The sequence below is a fragment of the Oncorhynchus mykiss genome, chromosome 26 (genome assembly GCF_013265735.2).
Source record: "Oncorhynchus mykiss isolate Arlee chromosome 26, USDA_OmykA_1.1, whole genome shotgun sequence".
NCBI lineage: Eukaryota > Metazoa > Chordata > Actinopteri > Salmoniformes > Salmonidae > Oncorhynchus > Oncorhynchus mykiss.
Genome location: NC_048590.1, coordinates 37,070,514 through 37,089,347, shown reverse-complemented (window position 1 = coordinate 37,089,347; position 18,834 = coordinate 37,070,514). Strand labels below are relative to the sequence as shown.

The window sequence follows — 18,834 nt, the reverse complement described above, 5'->3', positions numbered from 1 at the left end:
CTGACAGAGACATGAGGTTTGGATCATTGATTGAGTCACACTAATTCTGGCCCTCCTACAAGGTTCTGATAGAGAGATGAGGTTTGGATCATTGATTGAGTCACACTAATTCTGGCCATCCTACAAGGTTCTGATAGAGAGATGAGGTTTGGACCATTGATTGAGTCACACTAATTCTGGCCATCCTACAAGGTTCTGACAGAGACATGAGGTTTGGATCATTGATTGAGTCACACTAATTCTGGCCATCCTACAAGGTTCTGATAGAGACATGAGGTTTGGATCATTGATTGAGTCACACTAATTCTGGCTGTCCTACAAGGTTCTGACAGAGAGATGAGGTTTGGATCATTGATTTAGTCACACTAATTCTGGCTGTCCTACAAGGTTCTGATAGAGAGATGAGGTTTGGACCATTGATTTAGTCACACTAATTCTGGCTGTCCTACAAGGTTCTGATAGAGAGATGAGGTTTGGACCATTGATTGAGTCACACTAATTCTGGCTGTCCTACAAGGTTCTGATAGAGAGATGAGGTTTGGATCATTGATTGAGTCACACTAATTCTGGCTGTCCTACAAGGTTCTGATAGAGACATGAGGTTTGGATCATTGATTTAGTCACACTAATTCTGGCTGTCCTACAAGGTTCTGATAGAGAGATGAGGTTTGGACCATTGATTTAGTCACACTAATTCTGGCCCTCCTACAAGGTTCTGATAGAGAGATGAGGTTTGGACCATTGATTTAGTCACACTAATTCTGGCCCTCCTACAAGGTTCTGATAGAGACATGAGGTTTGGATCATTGATTTAGTCAAACTAATTCTGGCCCTCCTACAAGGTTCTGATAGAGACATGAGGTTTGGATCATTGATTTAGTCACACTAATTCTGGCCCTCCTACAAGGTTCTGATAGAGACATGAGGTTTGGATCATTGATTTAGTCACACTAATTCTGGCCCTCCTACAAGGTTCTGATAGAGAGATGAGGTTTGGATCATTGATTGAGTCACACTAATTCTGGCCATCCTACAAGGTTCTGATAGAGAGATGAGGTTTGGACCATTGATTGAGTCACACTAATTCTGGCCATCCTACAAGGTTCTGACAGAGACATGAGGTTTGGATCATTGATTGAGTCACACTAATTCTGGCCATCCTACAAGGTTCTGATAGAGACATGAGGTTTGGATCATTGATTGAGTCACACTAATTCTGGCTGTCCTACAAGGTTCTGACAGAGAGATGAGGTTTGGATCATTGATTTAGTCACACTAATTCTGGCTGTCCTACAAGGTTCTGATAGAGAGATGAGGTTTGGACCATTGATTTAGTCACACTAATTCTGGCTGTCCTACAAGGTTCTGATAGAGAGATGAGGTTTGGACCATTGATTGAGTCACACTAATTCTGGCTGTCCTACAAGGTTCTGATAGAGAGATGAGGTTTGGATCATTGATTGAGTCACACTAATTCTGGCTGTCCTACAAGGTTCTGATAGAGACATGAGGTTTGGATCATTGATTTAGTCACACTAATTCTGGCTGTCCTACAAGGTTCTGATAGAGAGATGAGGTTTGGACCATTGATTTAGTCACACTAATTCTGGCCCTCCTACAAGGTTCTGATAGAGAGATGAGGTTTGGACCATTGATTTAGTCACACTAATTCTGGCCCTCCTACAAGGTTCTGATAGAGACATGAGGTTTGGATCATTGATTTAGTCAAACTAATTCTGGCCCTCCTACAAGGTTCTGATAGAGACATGAGGTTTGGATCATTGATTTAGTCACACTAATTCTGGCCCTCCTACAAGGTTCTGATAGAGACATGAGGTTTGGACCATTGGTTTTCCGTCATTATTAAACCCACTTGGCAAAATATGCGTTTTTGTGTGTGTGTGCGAGAGCACAGATGTGTGTGTGCATTCCTGAGTATGCATGCCTGTGAGTGTGGCTAAGTGTGTGCAGCTAAAACAAACATATTATGTTTTGTGTGGGAGGGTGTTATGGGTGTATATGTAATAACATGTGTGTATAATATGTATTGTGTGTGTGTGTGTGTGTGGGGGGGGGAGGGGGGGTGGACAGAGAGAACAACTACCAGAGTGGAGGGAGAGATGGGACAGCTAAAACAACATGGTTGTGAGTGTGAGGCCTTGCTTTATCTGAATGAATGGGCTCTGTCTCTGTTCTTATCCTGGACTGGGCCTCATCTAGGGGAAGGAAGTTACTGAGCTATCCAATCCAAGACACACGTCACCCTGATAGCTGCTAGGTCCAAGGACCCCTCACTACAAACAACCTCCAACACCCACGTCAGATCTGCAGACTATCTGAGGAACTCACTTCACATCACCTACGTTCCTACTCAAATTTCAACAATACTGATTCCTTTAAGGTTTTGTTTCACACAATTGAAAGTGTAACAGGGTGTGATTCTTGAACATGTGCCATCCAGACACGTGTGCTTGTTTTCACATTTCAACATTGTTGTGTGTGAGTTTCTGTTTACTGTTGTTGTTGTTTACTGCTGTTGGTGGTTATTTGCTTACCTGTCTCTCCAGGTCTGTCTGTGCTGCTGTCTGTCTGTCAGGGCAGTTAGCAGGGTCTCTGCCATCTCTCTCCTGCCCTCCTCCGGTTGTCCCTCTTCCTCTACCGCTGCCAGTAAGAGTTGCGTCTGAAAGATAGGAAGTAAACAGGAAATTATGTATTAAAATGACATGGTTCCATATCTCGATTCTGTCTATGAATCCAAAGAAAACCATATCTCAGACTTATCAGGCCCAATTTGGCGCAGGCGGAGCTGTTCTGAACACTTCCTGACTCGCCTGTTCGAGGTACAGACTTCTTGGACGTGTCATTTGACGTGTCTATTTGTCCTGGATACACCAATAGCCAGCCGCCTCTTGCGTCGGCGAGACAACGTTCGGAAACCGGTTGTTCTCACGAAAACGTCTCTAAAGGGAATAGCGTCTATAAAGCAGGGAATAGCGTCTATAATGCAGGGAATAGTGTCTATAATGCAGGGAATAGCGTCTATATAATGCAGGGAATAGCATCTATAATGCAGGGAATAATGCAGGGAATAGCGTCTATAATGCAGGGAATAGCGTCTATAATGCAGGGAATAGTGTCTATAATGCAGGGAATAGCGTCTATATAATGCAGGGAATAGCATCTATAATGCAGGGAATAATGCAGGGAATAGCGTCTATAATGCAGGGAATAGCGTCTATAATGCAGGGAATAGTGTCTATAATGCAGGGAATAGCGTCTATATAATGCAGGGAATAGCATCTATAATGCAGGGAATAATGCAGGGAATAGCGTCTATAATGCAGGGAATAGCATCTATAATGCAGGGAATAATGCAGGGAATAGCGTCTATAATGCAGGGAATAGCGTCTATAATGCAGGGAATAATGCAGGGAATAGCGTCTATAATGCAGGGAATAGCGTCTATATAATGCAGGGAATAGTGTCTATAATGCAGGGAATAATGCAGGGAATAGCGTCTATAATGCAGGGAATAGCATCTATAATGCAGGGAATAATGCAGGGAATAGCGTCTATAATGCAGGGAATAGCGTCTATAATGCAGGGAATAATGCAGGGAATAGTGTCTATAATGCAGGGAATAATGCAGGGAATAGCGTCTATAATGCAGGGAATAGCGTCTATAATGCAGGGAATAGCGTCTATAATGCAGGGAATAGCGTCTATAATGCAGGGAATAGCGTCTATAATGCAGGGAATAGCGTCTATAATGCAGGGAATAGCGTCTATAATGCAGGGAATAATGCAGGGAATAGTGTCTATAATGCAGGGAATAGCGTCTATATAATGCAGGGAATAGCGTCTATAATGCAGGGAATAGTGTCTATAATGCAGGGAATAGCGTCTATAATGCAGGGAATAGCGTCTATAATGCAGGGAATAGCGTCTATAATGCAGGGAATAGCGTCTATAATGCAGGAAATAGCGTCTATAATGCAGGGAATAGCGTCTATAATGCAGGGAATAGCGTCTATAATGCAGGGAATAGCGTCTATAGTGCAGGAAATAGCGTCTATAATGCCGGGAATAATGCCGGGAATAATGCAGGGAATAGCGTCTATAATGCAGGGAATAATGTCTATAATGCAGGGAATGGCGTCTATAATGCAGGGAATAGTGTCTATAAGCAGGGAATAATGCAGGGAATAGCGTCTATAATGCAGGGACTAGTGTCTATAATGCAGGGAATAATGCAGGGAATAGAGTCTATAATGCAGGGAATAGCGTCTATAATGCAGGAAAAAGCGTCTATAATGCAGGTAATAATGCAGGGAATAGTGTCTATAATGCAGGGAATAGAGTCTATAATGCAGGGAATAGTGTCTATAATGCAGGGAATATAGTCTATAATGCAGGGAATAGTGTCTATAATGCAGGGAATAGAGTCTATAATGCAGGGAATAGCGTCTATAATGCAGGGAATAGTGTCTATAATGCAGGGAATAGAGTCTATAATGCAGGGAATAGCGTCTATAATGCAGGGAATAATGCAGGGAATAGCGTCTATAATGCAGGGAATAATGCAGGGAATAGCGTCTATAATGCAGGAAATAGCGTCTATAATGCAGGGAATAGCGTCTATAATGCAGGGAATAGCGTCTATAATGCAGGGAATAGCATCTATAATGCGGGGAATATAGTCTACAATGAAGGGAATAGAGTCTATAATGCAGGGAATAGTGTCTATAATGCGGGGAGTAGCGTCTATAATGCAGGGAATAGCGTCTATAATGAAGGGAATAGAGTCTATAATGCAGGGAATAGTGTCTATAATGCAGGGAATAGCGTCTATAATGCGGGGAATATAGTCTACAATGAAGGGAATAGAGTCTATAATGCAGGGAATAGTGTCTATAATGCGGGGAGTAGCGTCTATAATGCAGGGAATAGCGTCTATAATGCAGGGAATAGTGTCTATAATGCAGGGAATAATGCAGGGAATAGCGTCTATAATGCAGGAAATAGCGTCGATAATGCAGGGAATAATGCAGGGAATAGTGTCTATAATGCAGGGAATAGCGTCTATAATGCAGGGAATAGCGTCTATAATGCAGGGAATAGCATCTATAATGCAGGGAATAGCGTCTATAATGCAGGGAATAGCATCTATAATGCAAGGAATAGCATCTATAATGCAGGGAATAGCGTCTATAATGCAGGGAATAGCGTCTATAATGCAGGGAATAGCGTCTATAATGCACGGAATAGTGTCTATAATGCAGGGGATAGCGTCTATAATGCAGGAAATAGCGTCTATAATGCAGGGAATAGCGTCTATAATGCAGGGAATAGCACCTATAATGCAGGGAATAGCACCTATAATGCAGGGAATAGAGTCTATAATGCAGGGAATATAGTCTATAATGCAGGGAATAGCGCCTATAATGCAGGGAATAGAGTCTATAATGCAGGGAATAGCGTCTATAATGCAGGGAATAGAGTCTATAATGCAGGGAATAGAGTCTATAATGCAGGGAATAGCACCTATAATGCAGGGAATAGAGTCTATAATGCAGGGAATAGCACCTATAATGCAGGGAATAGAGTCTGTAATGCAGGGAATATAGTCTATAATGCAGGAAATAGCGTCTATAATGCAGGGAATAATGCAGGGAATAGTGTCTATAATGCAGGGAATAGAGTCTATAATGCAGGGAATAGCACCTATAATGCAGGGAATAGAGTCTATAATGCAGGGAATAGAGTCTATAATGCAGGGAATAGCACCTATAATGCAGGGAATAGAGTCTGTAATGCAGGGAATATAGTCTATAATGCAGGGAATAGCACCTATAATGCAGGGAATAGAGTCTGTAATGCAGGGAATATAGTCTATAATGCAGGGAATAGCACCTATAATGCAGGGAATAGCGTCTATAATGCAGGAAATAGCGTCTATAATGCAGGGAATAGAGTCTGTAATGCAGGGAATAGAGTCTGTAATGCAGGGAATATAGTCTATAATGCAGGAAATAGCGTCTATAATGCAGGGAATAATGCAGGGAATAGTGTCTATAATGCAGGGAATAGTGTCTATAATGCAGGGAATAGCGTCTATAATGCAGGGAATAGCGTCTATAATGCAGGGAATAGAGTCTATAATGCAGGGAATAGAGTCTATAATGCAGGGAATAGCATCTATAATGCAGGGAATAGAGTATATAATGCAGGGAATAGCACCTATAATGCAGGGAATAGCGTCTATAATGCAGGGAATAGAGTCTATAATGCAGGGAATAGAGTCTATAATGCAGGGAATAGCGTCTATAATGCAGGGAATAGAGTCTATAATGCAGGGAATAGCATCTATAATGCAGGGAATAGAGTCTATAATGCAGGGAATAGCACCTATAATGCAGGGAATAATGCAGGGAATAGCGTCTATAATGCAGGGAATAGAGTCTATAATGCAGGGAATAGCGTCTACAATGCAGGGAATAGCGTCTATAATGCAGGGAATAGAGTCTATAATGCAGGGAATAGAGTCTATAATGCAGGGAATAGCATCTATAATGCAAGGAATAGCGTCTATAATGCAGGGAATAGCGTCTATAATGCAGGGAATAGTGTCTATAATGCAGGGAATAGCGTCTATAATGCAGGGAATAATGCAGGGAATAGCGTCTATAATGCAGGGAATAGCGTCTATAATGCAGGGAATAGAGTCTATAATGCAGGGAATAGAGTCTATAATGCAGGGAATATAGTCTATAATGCAGGGAATAGAGTCTATAATGCAGGGAATAGAGTCTATAATGAAGGGAATAGCATCTATAATGCAGGGAATAGTCTATAATGCAGGGAATAGCATCTATAATGCAAGGAATAGCGTCTATAATGCAGGGAATAGCGTCTATAATGCAGGGAATAGCGTCTATAATGCAGGGAATAGCGTCTATAATGCAAGGAATAGCGCCTATAATGCAGGGAATAGAGTCTATAATGCAGGGAATAGCATCTATAATGCAGGGAATAGTCTATAATGCAGGGAATAGCATCTATAATGCAAGGAATAGCGTCTATAATGCAGGGAATAGCGTCTATAATGCAGGGAATAGCGTCTATAATGCAAGGAATAGCGTCTACAATGCAGGGAATAGAGTCTACAATGAAGGGAATAGAGTCTATAATGCAGGGAATATAGTCTATAATGCAGGGAATAGCATCTATAATGCAGGGAATATAGTCTATAATGCAGGGAATAGCGTCTATAATGCAGGGAATAGTGTCTATAATGCAGGGAATATAGTCTATAATGCAGGGAATAGCACCTATAATGCAGGGAATGGAGTCTATAATGCAGGGAATAGCACCTATAATGCAGGGAATAGAGTCTATAATGCAGGGAATAGAGTCTATAATGCAGGGAATAGAGTCTATAATGCAGGGAATATAGTCTATAATGCAGGGAATAGCACCTATAATGCAGGGAATGGAGTCTATAATGCAGGGAATAGCACCTATAATGCAGGGAATAGAGTCTATAATGCAGGGAATAGAGTCTATAATGCAGGGAATAGTGTCTATAATGCAGGGAATAGCACCTATAATGCAGGGAATAGAGTCTATAATGCAGGGAATAGAGTCTATAATGCAGGGAATAGCACCTATAATGCAGGGAATAGAGTCTATAATGCAGGGAATAGAGTCTAAAATGCAGGGAATAGAGTCTAAAATGCTGTAATAGACCCAGTTGATGTCACAAACTCCAAATTGAACACAGTTGTCACAGACTATTTGAATACTCATTTCCTGTACATACATTATATTTAAACGCCTTTTCATCAGGTTTTTGTTTTGCAGACCTCACATGTGTAGTGACATGAGTAAATAATATTTTTGGTCTCAAACGTTTTTTATTCTGGTTGTCAGTTTCACATCAGAGGATGGCAAATTACTCCAAATATTACAGAGTGAGTCAATTAATCACATATACCACTGGTGTGTAATGTGTGAGTATCCCCTGTTGAACATGAATTACAGGGCGGCTTAGAGTGTGACGTGGTGCATCAACGTTAATCTGGAACATACTGGTAACCTCTCCTCTCTGTTCCTCTCCTCTGTTTTCTCTCCTCCTCTGCTGTCTTCTCCTCTCCTCCTCTTCTCTAAGCTGCTTCAGAGGAAGTCAAATGAAAAGGGATCTGGCAGCCCAAATTAAATGCAGTTCTGTCAGTGCCGCTCAAATCCCTCTTTCCCTTCAGTCTTTCTCTCTCCTCCTGTCTTTTTCTCTCTCCCTCCATCTCCATCTCTCTCTCCCGTCGTCTCTCGCTCTCTCCCCCACCCTTGCTCTCTCTCTCCCCTCCATCTCTTTCTCCATCTCTCTCTCCCTCTGTTTCTCTCCCTCCGTCTCTCCCCTCAGAGGGAGGTGTGATGGATCTGTTACTCTGACTGACTCTGACTGCTTGTTAAGAGCAGTTTCTTCCTGTCACATCCACCAGTCACACACTTTCATTTCCTCCTATTACACAGCTACCTCTTTCTATCTCCTCTCCATTCTCCCCCTCCTCTCTTTCAAAACCCACAATGCAAGGGAGACTCTTTTCCCAGCCTTTTTAATCAGTTTCTGACAATCCACCTGTCTGTCTTCATTCGTGTGAGGACAGGTTTGATTGTGGGTTCTTGAGAAGGGAGCGGAGCAGGATTCAGAGACGTTCAAATCACCCTCACTTCCCCCTACACCGATGGGACAGGTGTCAAAACATTTGATGACACGGGCGGCGAGCCGAGGACATGTGACCGATTGCACCTGAGGAGAATGAGACGTCAGATAAATCAGCTGACCAGAGGAGAGAATGGTGGCTGGCTATAGGTCAGGTCCCTATGGAAACTGTACTGTAGCCATCACCTTGCATCAAACACTATTCTTCATATGGTTGACAGCTTGAGAAACTATGAGAAAGTGCATTCCGTGTGTATCAACGTCTCTGAAATGAGTTCTCACCATCTCTATGGATTGCTTTCCTTTACAGTACTCCTAAATCGTGTTTGTCTGCTGTGTGATTCAGCACTGCTGAGTAAAACTGAACCATAACTGAACTGAAACCTTTTTAACCTGCTTTAAACCCACTAAATGCTGACTCTGTATGTGTGTCTCTTCACCCTGGAGGTGTGAGGGGTCAGGGGTTCAGAGGAGAGGGGAATTGCCCCTCTGTCCCCCCTCTGCCCCAGCATGGTTGATGACAGAAGCCACCAAAGAAGCAGTAGAAGACCCACAACAGGATCCTCACACTGATGGCAGGCCTGAACTCATGCTCACCTCTCCTCTTAATTCTTAGTAAACACAATGGCAACAGGCTCCTGTGTGTGTGTGTGTGTGTGTGTGTGTGTGTGTGTGTGTGTGTGTGTGTGTGTGTGTGTGTGTGTGTGTGTGTCTCTATGTGTGTTTGTTGTGCTGTGTTCAGGAGGGTCTGACAGACCGGTGATGAGTGACGCCTTCAGGTTTAGCCCCAGGCTGATCCCCAGGACCTTTAGAGACTCTACTGCTTGTTTACTGCACTGGGCAGTTCCTTACCACCCCCTAGACCCACACCTACCCAGACCCACACCTACCCAGCCCAGCCTGCGCTACACCCACACCTACCCAGCACTGTCTTCCCTACACCCACAGCCCACATCTACCAAGCCCAGCCTGCCCTACACCCACAAACCACACCTACCCAGTCCAGCCTGCCCTATACCCACAAACCACACCTACCCAGCCTGCCCTACACCCACAAACCACACCTACCCAGCCCAGCCTGCCCTACACCCACAGCCCACACCTACCCAGCCCAGCCTGCCCTACACTCACACCTACCTAGCCCAGCCTGCCTTACACCCACAGCCCCACCTACCCAGCCCAGCACCCACAGCCAACACCTACCCAGCCCAGCCTGCCCTACACTCACACCAACCCAGCACAGCCTGCCTTACACCCACAGCCCACACCTACCCAGCTTGCCCTACACCCACAGCCCACACCTACCCAGCCCAGCCTGCCCTACACCCATACCTACCCAGCCCACCCTACACCCAAAGCCCCACCTACCCAACCCAGCCTACCCTACACCCACAGCCCACACCTTTATCACCTCAGCCTCATCTGTTAGCACTGGGTGGCCCTCTTCTCCCCCTCTGTCTACATCCAGATGACAGCACCCGTCCTCAGCTTCCTGATGCTGACCAGAGATGTCCCCATGACCCGGGGTTGGGACCAAGGGAGAGAGAAAGGGCAGAGGGGAACCTATAGCTGCCACACCAGATCCAGCTCTATACTCTTGTCCACCAGCTCCAGCATTGTGCATTTAATCTAAAGAAAGGCCTCCAGATTTCCTAGCTTAGGTAAACGAATACAAACATAGACTGAGAACAACTTCTAAAGACCAAACCCCAAGGCAGCCCGCGGCTTCTCACGGACACATTTCACATTATAGTATTTTAGCAGAGGCTTATCCAGAGGGGGGGAGGGGGGGGTTCCACCATTGGTGCCAGGACAGAGGAGAGATTGGACTGGGCTGAGTGGGAGGGCCAAGAGACCTGAGGTGGCAGAACGGAGTGCTCGGGTTGGGGTGTAGGGTTTGAGCATAGCCTGAAGGTAGGGATGGGCAGTTCCTCTTGCTGCTCTGTAGGTAAGCACCATGGTCTTGTAGTGGAAGTGAGCTTCAACTGGAAGCCAGTGGAGTGTGCGAAGGAGCGTGGTGACATGAGAGAACTTGGGAAGGTTGAAAACCAGGGGTTTGATGGTACAAGAAGGGAGCCCAGCCAACAGCGAGTTGCAGTAGTCCAGACGGTACAGGACAAGACCCTGGATTAGGACCTGTGTGAGGAAAGGTTGTACTCTACGGATGTTGTAGAGCATGAACCTGCAGGAGCGAGCCACTGCTTTGATGTTTGCAGAGAACGACAGGGTGTTGTCTAGGGTAACTCCAAGATTCTTTCCATTCTGGGAGGGCGACACTGTGGAGTTGTCAACTGTGATGGAGAGGTCTTTGAGCGGGCAGGCCTTCCCCGGGAGGAAGAGCAGCTCTGTCTTGTTGAGGTTGAGCTTGAGGTGGTGGGCCGTCATCCAAGTTCAGATATCTGCCAGAGATGAGTGTCGACACCTGGGTGTCAGCAATGATAGGCGAGACCATGTGAGGATATGACGGAGCCGAGTGACTTGGTGTATGGAGAGAACCGAGCCCTGGGGGACACCAGTAGTGAGAGTACGTGGTGCAGACACAGATCCTCTCCATGTCACCTGGTGACACGCACAACTAACAAACAACTATCTAACCTCTGATCTCATATACCACCATTTGTGTTTCCATATAAAACGACTGGGAACCAAATAAAAGTGAGGGTAGACGAGGCTGTGTTATTATGGTGCTATGCTTCACTACCAGTCCAAAGGTGACTGGTTTGGTCACAGTGTAACTTACAGAAAGTATATTACTAGAGAGGAAGTAGGAAGTGATAGGAAAATATGCTCCAGAGTGGTTCACATACCATAAATACTGCAGTGCATTCAGACTGACCCTAGAGTATCTTTCAAATTGTTAACACCCCATGTAAAGTCTTATTGCCTGACTTCAGATCAGCAGTTGCAGGAATGTTGGAATATATCTGGCTCTTCTTCCTCTTTTGGACCAGGCTATGACTCACACTCTTCTCCCCACACTGTAGTTAAAAGTTACCCACATATCTAAGATCAGATTAACCTACCCTCAATTCTATCCTTATCCATTGCGGAGTAAAGACATATCTGACCCTGTATCAGTGGTTAGAGATAGAGACAGCATATACCTTACTGCTCTGCACACCTCTGTCTGTCTGACTGGCAGTTACACCTCTACCTCTTCCAGTTTTCCCCCAACTCCCTGGCACAGCCACATTTACCAGTCCCAGCAATGTACAGGCCTCCTCGTCAGACTCTCTGTGCCAACTACAGGCTGCCCATAATGGAGGCCTAGCCCGGGCCCAGTAATCCATCCTTCTGTTTACGACTGCTGGGGCCTCTCTTACACAACCAGCTACATGGAGGAGCTCATGTCACGCTGACCAAGACGGCCAACCTCAAACATCCACACAGATATCTGAACCAGCCAGTCTTAACCCTGCTCTCTCTCACTCTGTCTCTCTTCCAGCCTCTCTTCATCCAGCTCCAACTCTCAATCACTCCATCTCCCCTTTTGGTCTGACACTATCACTCTAGCTCAGGGTAGATTTCAGGCCTATTCTTCCAAATCTTCTGACACTTAGTGGCTGCTCCAGTTGCTCCTGCCCCGACATCTTATTTCATAGGCCCAGGGAGTGGGGTTTGGCATACTGCTAATACATGAAACCAATATGACTTCCACAACTGGTCGGTGGAAAAAGGCATCAGGCACCTTCCTTCAGGTAATTGATAGCTTCTGCTGGGTGATATGGACAACCAGGGAACTGTGTGTATATATATATATATATATATATATATGTCTCTCTCTCTCTCTCTCTCTCTGGCTTCCCAGGTTACGTTGCTCTGGGGGTAACAGTCACACGGCTGGAAACATTATATTAGCCCAGGAAATAAGCCCGAGCCACTTTCACTTTCCTGTGACATCACACAACTTCCAGAAATAAAAGTGCTGCTCTTACCTATTCCTGCATATCATGACATTACAGTTGCCCCATATAGAGACCTGGCTGAAATTTGATTTGCCAAATTTCAACGAGGACTGGTGGGAAGATAGCTAAAGCTTCTGCATGGGGACTGACAGGGATGGTTGGGGTGAATTAGTGTCATGTATTGACTTGGTCTCATCACTGTGCAGGCTCCTTTCCACTTTGAAGGCCCCTGACTGTTGACATCACTAAAGCTGAGCAGGCATTGGAGTGAACAGACTGAAGGGTGGGGGGCTGGAAAAACACTAGGCCTCTCACAGAGAAGAGGTGGGAGGAGGTCTTATGTCTATTCAGGCCCCGAGAGATGAGTTGGGGTGTGTGTGTGTGTGTGTGTGTGTGTGTGTGTGTGTGTGTGTGTGTGTGAGTACTTGTGATCTCCTTGGTGATTGAAAGGCTGCCCTTTCCTCCAGATTGACCCCCCAAGGGTCATGGGTGCCATCAATTATGTCACCCCCAAACTGGGCTTCCCTATTCACACCGAATTATATGAAGTGTAAAACATTAGAAAAATGTGTCTGAAACATCAGAGAAGCACATTTGAGCAGACAAGGGGGGGTGTGGGGTTGTAAAGAGACACCATAGAAGGAGTGGCCTCAACAAGTGAGTGTGTTTGAAGGCATTGTCATGCATTAGCAAGGGCAGGGTGTCTATGTACGGCACAGCTACAGTCCATCTTTAAGGGCAGAATGCAGGGAGGACAGACGGACATATGCTTTGCACAGGGCCAAATGAGGCAGAACCCAATTGGCTTTTGTGGTCGTTTCTTTTGTTGGCAAAGAAAAAGCAAATCTGTTTGAGGGTCGCAATCCAACAGTCCAATTCAGCCCCACAAACATCACACAAAAACCCTACTCGCACGGCTCTAACCGTCGCACAGGTCATCATGAGAGCGGATCCAGTTGAATTTAATGGTTAAACCACATACCCCCATCTAAATGAGCTCTGCAGATGGCTACCACACACACACAGATTTGCCTCCACATCAGGGGACTGGTAAGGATATACACATTCTACACAGACTACTACCCCAGACTTCCTGACCTAGACAACATGAATCACTGTCCCCCATAAGAAAGTATCTGGGGTATAAGGACTAACTTAGGACAGAAAATATGGAGCTTGACAGAGATGGAGGACACATGGCACTTGCTCACATGAGCATGCTACTAGACTGCTCCCTCCCTCCACCTAAAAGTTGATCACAGATTGTAGATAGCGGATTCGGATCAGCACCTCTCTCTTGCCAATAAAATATTTTTGCTGACTGGGGGAAAGCCAGGATCTCTCCCAGAAAGTTACAATGTTACACACACTCCAATGCTCCACACCTCATTTCCTAAAAAAATCTAAACCAATAATGGGGATTTCCTTCAATCTCCTGCAGCATCGCTAAAACAGGAGAAGGTGGTTTAGCATGTCTATAGGGACAGAACTGGGCCATTTATAGGAGGTAAGCTCTGATTGACTAGAGTTAACATTCGAGTAGGTTTGAAAATGCTGTGCTTTAACTATTCCATTGAAAGAACACAGGCCTCAGACCCATCAGGTCAACCCCAGCTCTGGCTAGAGAGGTATGTGACTGTATGAACAGAAAGGCCTGAGGTCCATCACTGCTCTGGCTAGAGAGGTATGTGACTGTATGAACAGAAAGGACTGAGGTCCATCACTGCTCTGGCTAGAGAGGTACAGTGCCTTGCAAAAGTATTCATCCCCCTTGGCATTTTTACTATTTTGTTGCATTACAAACTGTAATTTAAATTGTTTTGGGGGGGGATTTCATGTAATGGACATACACGAAATAGTCCAAATTGGTGGAGTGAAATGAAAAAAATAACTTGTTTCAAAAAAATGTAAGAAATTTAAAAAGGAAAAGTGGTACATGCATATGTATTCACCCCCTTTGCTATGACGCCCCTACATTTTGGATGAAAAGCATGCCCAAATTAAACTGCCTGCTACTCAGGCCCAGAAGCTAGGATATGCATATAATTAGTAGATTTGGATAGAAAACACACCATTAAAAATTGAAAGAATATGACACCACAACAAACCTGCCAAACCTGCAAAAACTCCCGGACCAGGCGAGGGCATTAAAACTTCTTAGGGCTAGGGGGCAGTATTAGAGAGTTTGGATGACTGACGTGCCCAAAGTAAACTGCCTGTTACTCAGGCCCAGAAGCTAGGATATGCATATCATTGGTAGTATTGGATAAAACACTTTAAAGTTTCCAAAACTGTTAAAATAATGTCTGTGAGTATAATAGAACTGATATGGCAGGCGAAAACCTGAGGAAAATCCATCCAGGAAGTACTATTATTTTGAAAGGCTGTTTTTCCATTGAAAGCCTATCCACCATACAAAGACTTAGGACCCAGTTCGCGATCTCTACGGCTTCCTCAACACGTGGCCAGTCTTTAGGTATTGTTTCAGGCTTTTACTCTGACAAATGAGGGAGATACAGCACTTTCAATGAGTGGACAGTGGAAATGTTCAGACATGGGCCAAGCGCGTGATCGGGAGCGCGCCTTTCTTGTTTCTCCTTTTCTATTGACGAAGCTTTTGTCCGGTTGAAATATTATTGATTATTTATGACAAAAACAACCTGAGGATTGATTTTAAACATCGTTTGACATGTTTCTACAAACTTTTATTGTACTTTTTTAAACTTTTCGTCTGGATGTTGAGAGCGCGCATTGTGCCTTTGGATTACTGAACTAAACGCACCAACAAAATTGACAAAAGACAAAAGACTTTTGTGACACCTCAATTTGGATGGAAAATGGCTGTATGGTTTTCTGTGGCTTGGCGCTGACCTAACATAATTGCATGGTGTGCTTTTGCCGTAAAGCCTTTTTGAAATCTGACACAGCGGCTGGATTAACAAGACAATTATATTTAATCCTATGTATTAAACTTGTACAGTGCCTTGCGAAAGTATTCGGCCCCCTTGAACTTTGCGACCTTTTGCCACATTTCAGGCTTCAAACAAAGATATAAAACTGTATTTTTTTGTGAAGAATCAACAACAAGTGGGACACAATCATGAAGTGGAACGACATTTATTGGATATTTTTAACTTTTTTAACAAATCAAAAACTGAAAAATTGGGCGTGCAAAATGATTCAGCCCCTTTACTTTCAGTGCAGCAAACTCTCTCCAGAAGTTCAGTGAGGATCTCTGAATGATCCAATGTTGACCTAAATGACTAATGATGATAAATACAATCCACCTGTGTGTAATCAAGTCTCCGTATAAATGCACCTGCACTGTGATAGTCTCAGAGGTCCGTTAAAAGCGCAGAGAGCATCATGAAGAACAAGGAACACACCAGGCAGGTCCGAGATACTGTTGTGAAGAAGTTTAAAGCCGGATTTGGATACAAAAAGATTTCCCAAGCTTTAAACATCCCAAGGAGCACTGTGCAAGCGATAATATTGAAATGCAAGGAGTATCAGACCACTGCAAATCTACCAAGACCTGGCCGTCCCTCTAAACTTTCAGCTCATACAAGGAGAAGACTGATCAGAGATGCAGCCAAGAGGCCCATGATCACTCTGGATGAACTGCAGAGATCTACAGCTGAGGTGGGAGACTCTGTCCATAGGACAACAATCAGTCGTATATTGCACAAATCTGGCCTTTATGGAAGAGTGGCAAGAAGAAAGCCATTTCTGAAAGATATCCATAAAAAGTGTCGTTTAAAGTTTGCCACAAGCCACCTGGGAGACACACCAAACATGTGAAAGAAGGTGCTCTGGTCAAATGAAACCAAAATTGAACTTTTTGGCAACAATGCAAAACGTTATGTTTGGCGTAAAAGCAACACAGCTGAACACACCATCCCCACTGTCAAACATGGTGGTGGCAGCATCATGGTTTGGGCCTGCTTTTCTTCAGCAGGGACAGGGAAGATGGTTACAATTGATGGGAAGATGGATGGAGCCAAATACAGGACCATTCTGGAAGAAAACCTGATGGAGTCTGCAAAAGACCTGAGACTGGGACGGAGATTTGTCTTCCAACAAGACAATGATCCAAAACATAAAGCAAAATCTACAATGGAATGGTTCAACAATAAACATATCCAGGTGTTAGAATGGCCAAGTCAAAGTCCAGACCTGAATCCAATCGAGAATCTGTGGAAAGAACTGAAAACTGCTGTTCACAAATGCTCTCCATCCAACCTCACTGAGTCTCTCGATGTGCAAAACTGATAGAGACATACAAGCGAATTACAGCTGTAATCGCAGCAAAAGGTGGCGCTACAAAGTATTAACTTAAGGGGGCTGAATAATTTTGCACGCCCAATTTTTCAGTTTTTGATTTGTTAAAAAAGTTTGAAATATCCAATAAATGTCGTTCCACTTCATGATTGTGTCCCACTTGTTGTTGATTCTTCACAAAAAAATACAGTTTTATATCTTTATGTTTGAAGCCTGAAATGTGGCAAAAGATCGCAAAGTTCAAGGGGGCCAAATACTTTCGCAAGGCACTGTATCTTTCATCCATGTTTATAATGAGTATTTCTGTAATTTGACGTGGCTTTCTGAAATTTCAACGGATGTTTGTGTGAGACAATAATTACTGTACATAACGCGCCAATTTCAACTGAGGTTTTAGGACAAAGATTAACTTTAAACACATTTAATGTGTAACATGAAGTCCTGTGAGTGCCATCTGATGAAGATCATCAAAGGTTAGTGATTAATTTAATCGCTATTTCTGACTTTTGTGAGCCCTCTCCTTGGCTGGAAAATGGCTATAGGGTTTCTTGTGACTAGGTGCTGACCTAACATAAATCGCGTAGTGTGCGTTCGCCATAAAGGCTTTTTGAAATCGGACACTGTGGTTGGATTTACAAGAAGTTTAACTTTAAAATGGTGTATAATACTTGTATGTTTGAGGAAATTTAATTATGGGATTTCTGTTGTTTTGAATTTGGCACCCTGCAATTTCACTCGCTGTTGTTGAGGTGGGACGCTACCGTCCCACTGGTGCCAGACAGGTAAAATAAAGTTCACCTGTGTGCAATCTAAGTGTCACATGATCTCAGTATATATACACACCTGTTCTGAAAGGCCCCAGAGTCTGCAACACCACTAATCAAGGGCCACCACCAAGCAATTGGCACCATGAAGACCAAGGAGCTCTCCAAACAGGTCAGGGACAAAGTTGCGGAGAAGTACAGATCAGGGTTAAAAAAAAAAAAAAAAAATATCCAAAACTTTGAACATCCCACGTAGCACCATTAAATCCATTAGAAAATGTTTTAAAGAATATGACACCACAACAAACCTGCCAAAACTCCCAGACCAGGCAAGGAGGGCATTAATAACTTCTTAGGGCTAGGGGGCAGTATTAGGAAGTTCGGATGACTGACGTGCCCAAAGTAAACTGCCTGTTACTCAGGCCCAGAAGCTAGGATATGCATATAATTGGTAGAACTGGATAAAACACTCTGAAGTTTCTAAAACTGTTCAAATAATGTCTGTGGGTATAACAGAACTGATTTTTTATTTTGAGGTCACCAACCTTTGAAAATGCTTGTCTGTGGGAAATTCAAAGGACATCCTCCCAGATTGCAGTTCCTATGGCTTCCACAAGATGTCAACAATCTTCAGAAAGCGTTTCAGGCTTGTTTTTTGAAAAATGAGCTAGAATTTGTAGTTTGGGCATAAATCCCAGAGGCTAGATGTGCCAAGCTTATAGAGACATATCCCTAGAGGCTTGCAGCTGTAATTGCTGAGAAAGGTGTCCCTACAACGTATTGACTCTGGGGGGGGGGGGGGGGGGGGGGAATAATAAAGCACGCTTAAGTTCTATTTTTTTGTTTCTTGTTTGCATCACAATAAAAATATTTGGCATCTTCAAAGTTGTAGGCATGTTGTGTAAATCAAATGATACAAACCACCCAAAAATCTATTTTAATTCCCGGTTGTAGGGCAACAAAATAGGAAAAATGCCAAGAGGGGGTGAATACATTCACAAGCCACTGTATGTGACTGTATGAACAGAAAAGCCTGAGGTCCATCACTGCTCTGGCTAGAGAGGTATGTGACTGTATGAACAGAAAGGCCTTAGGTCCATCACTGCTCTGGCTAGAGAGGTATGTGACTGTATGAACAGAAATGCCTGAGGTAAGGCTACATTAC

At 43.9% G+C, this 18,834-nt stretch overlaps 1 protein-coding gene across 3 annotated transcripts in view; it reads right to left on the bottom strand.

Annotated features, from left to right (window-relative positions):
- Positions 1-18,834, bottom strand: part of LOC110506743 (alpha-ketoglutarate-dependent dioxygenase FTO) — a 221,901-nt gene that overhangs the window by 154,128 nt on the left and 48,939 nt on the right. For all 3 annotated transcript variants that reach the window (XR_005039891.1, XM_036964462.1, XM_036964463.1), the window contains exon 8: positions 2,556-2,680. Coding sequence is in view for 2 of the 3 variants with exons in the window: in XM_036964462.1 (XP_036820357.1) it covers positions 2,556-2,680 (125 nt within the window). In the remaining variant the exon portion in view is untranslated. The remainder of the gene's footprint in view (positions 1-2,555; positions 2,681-18,834) is intronic.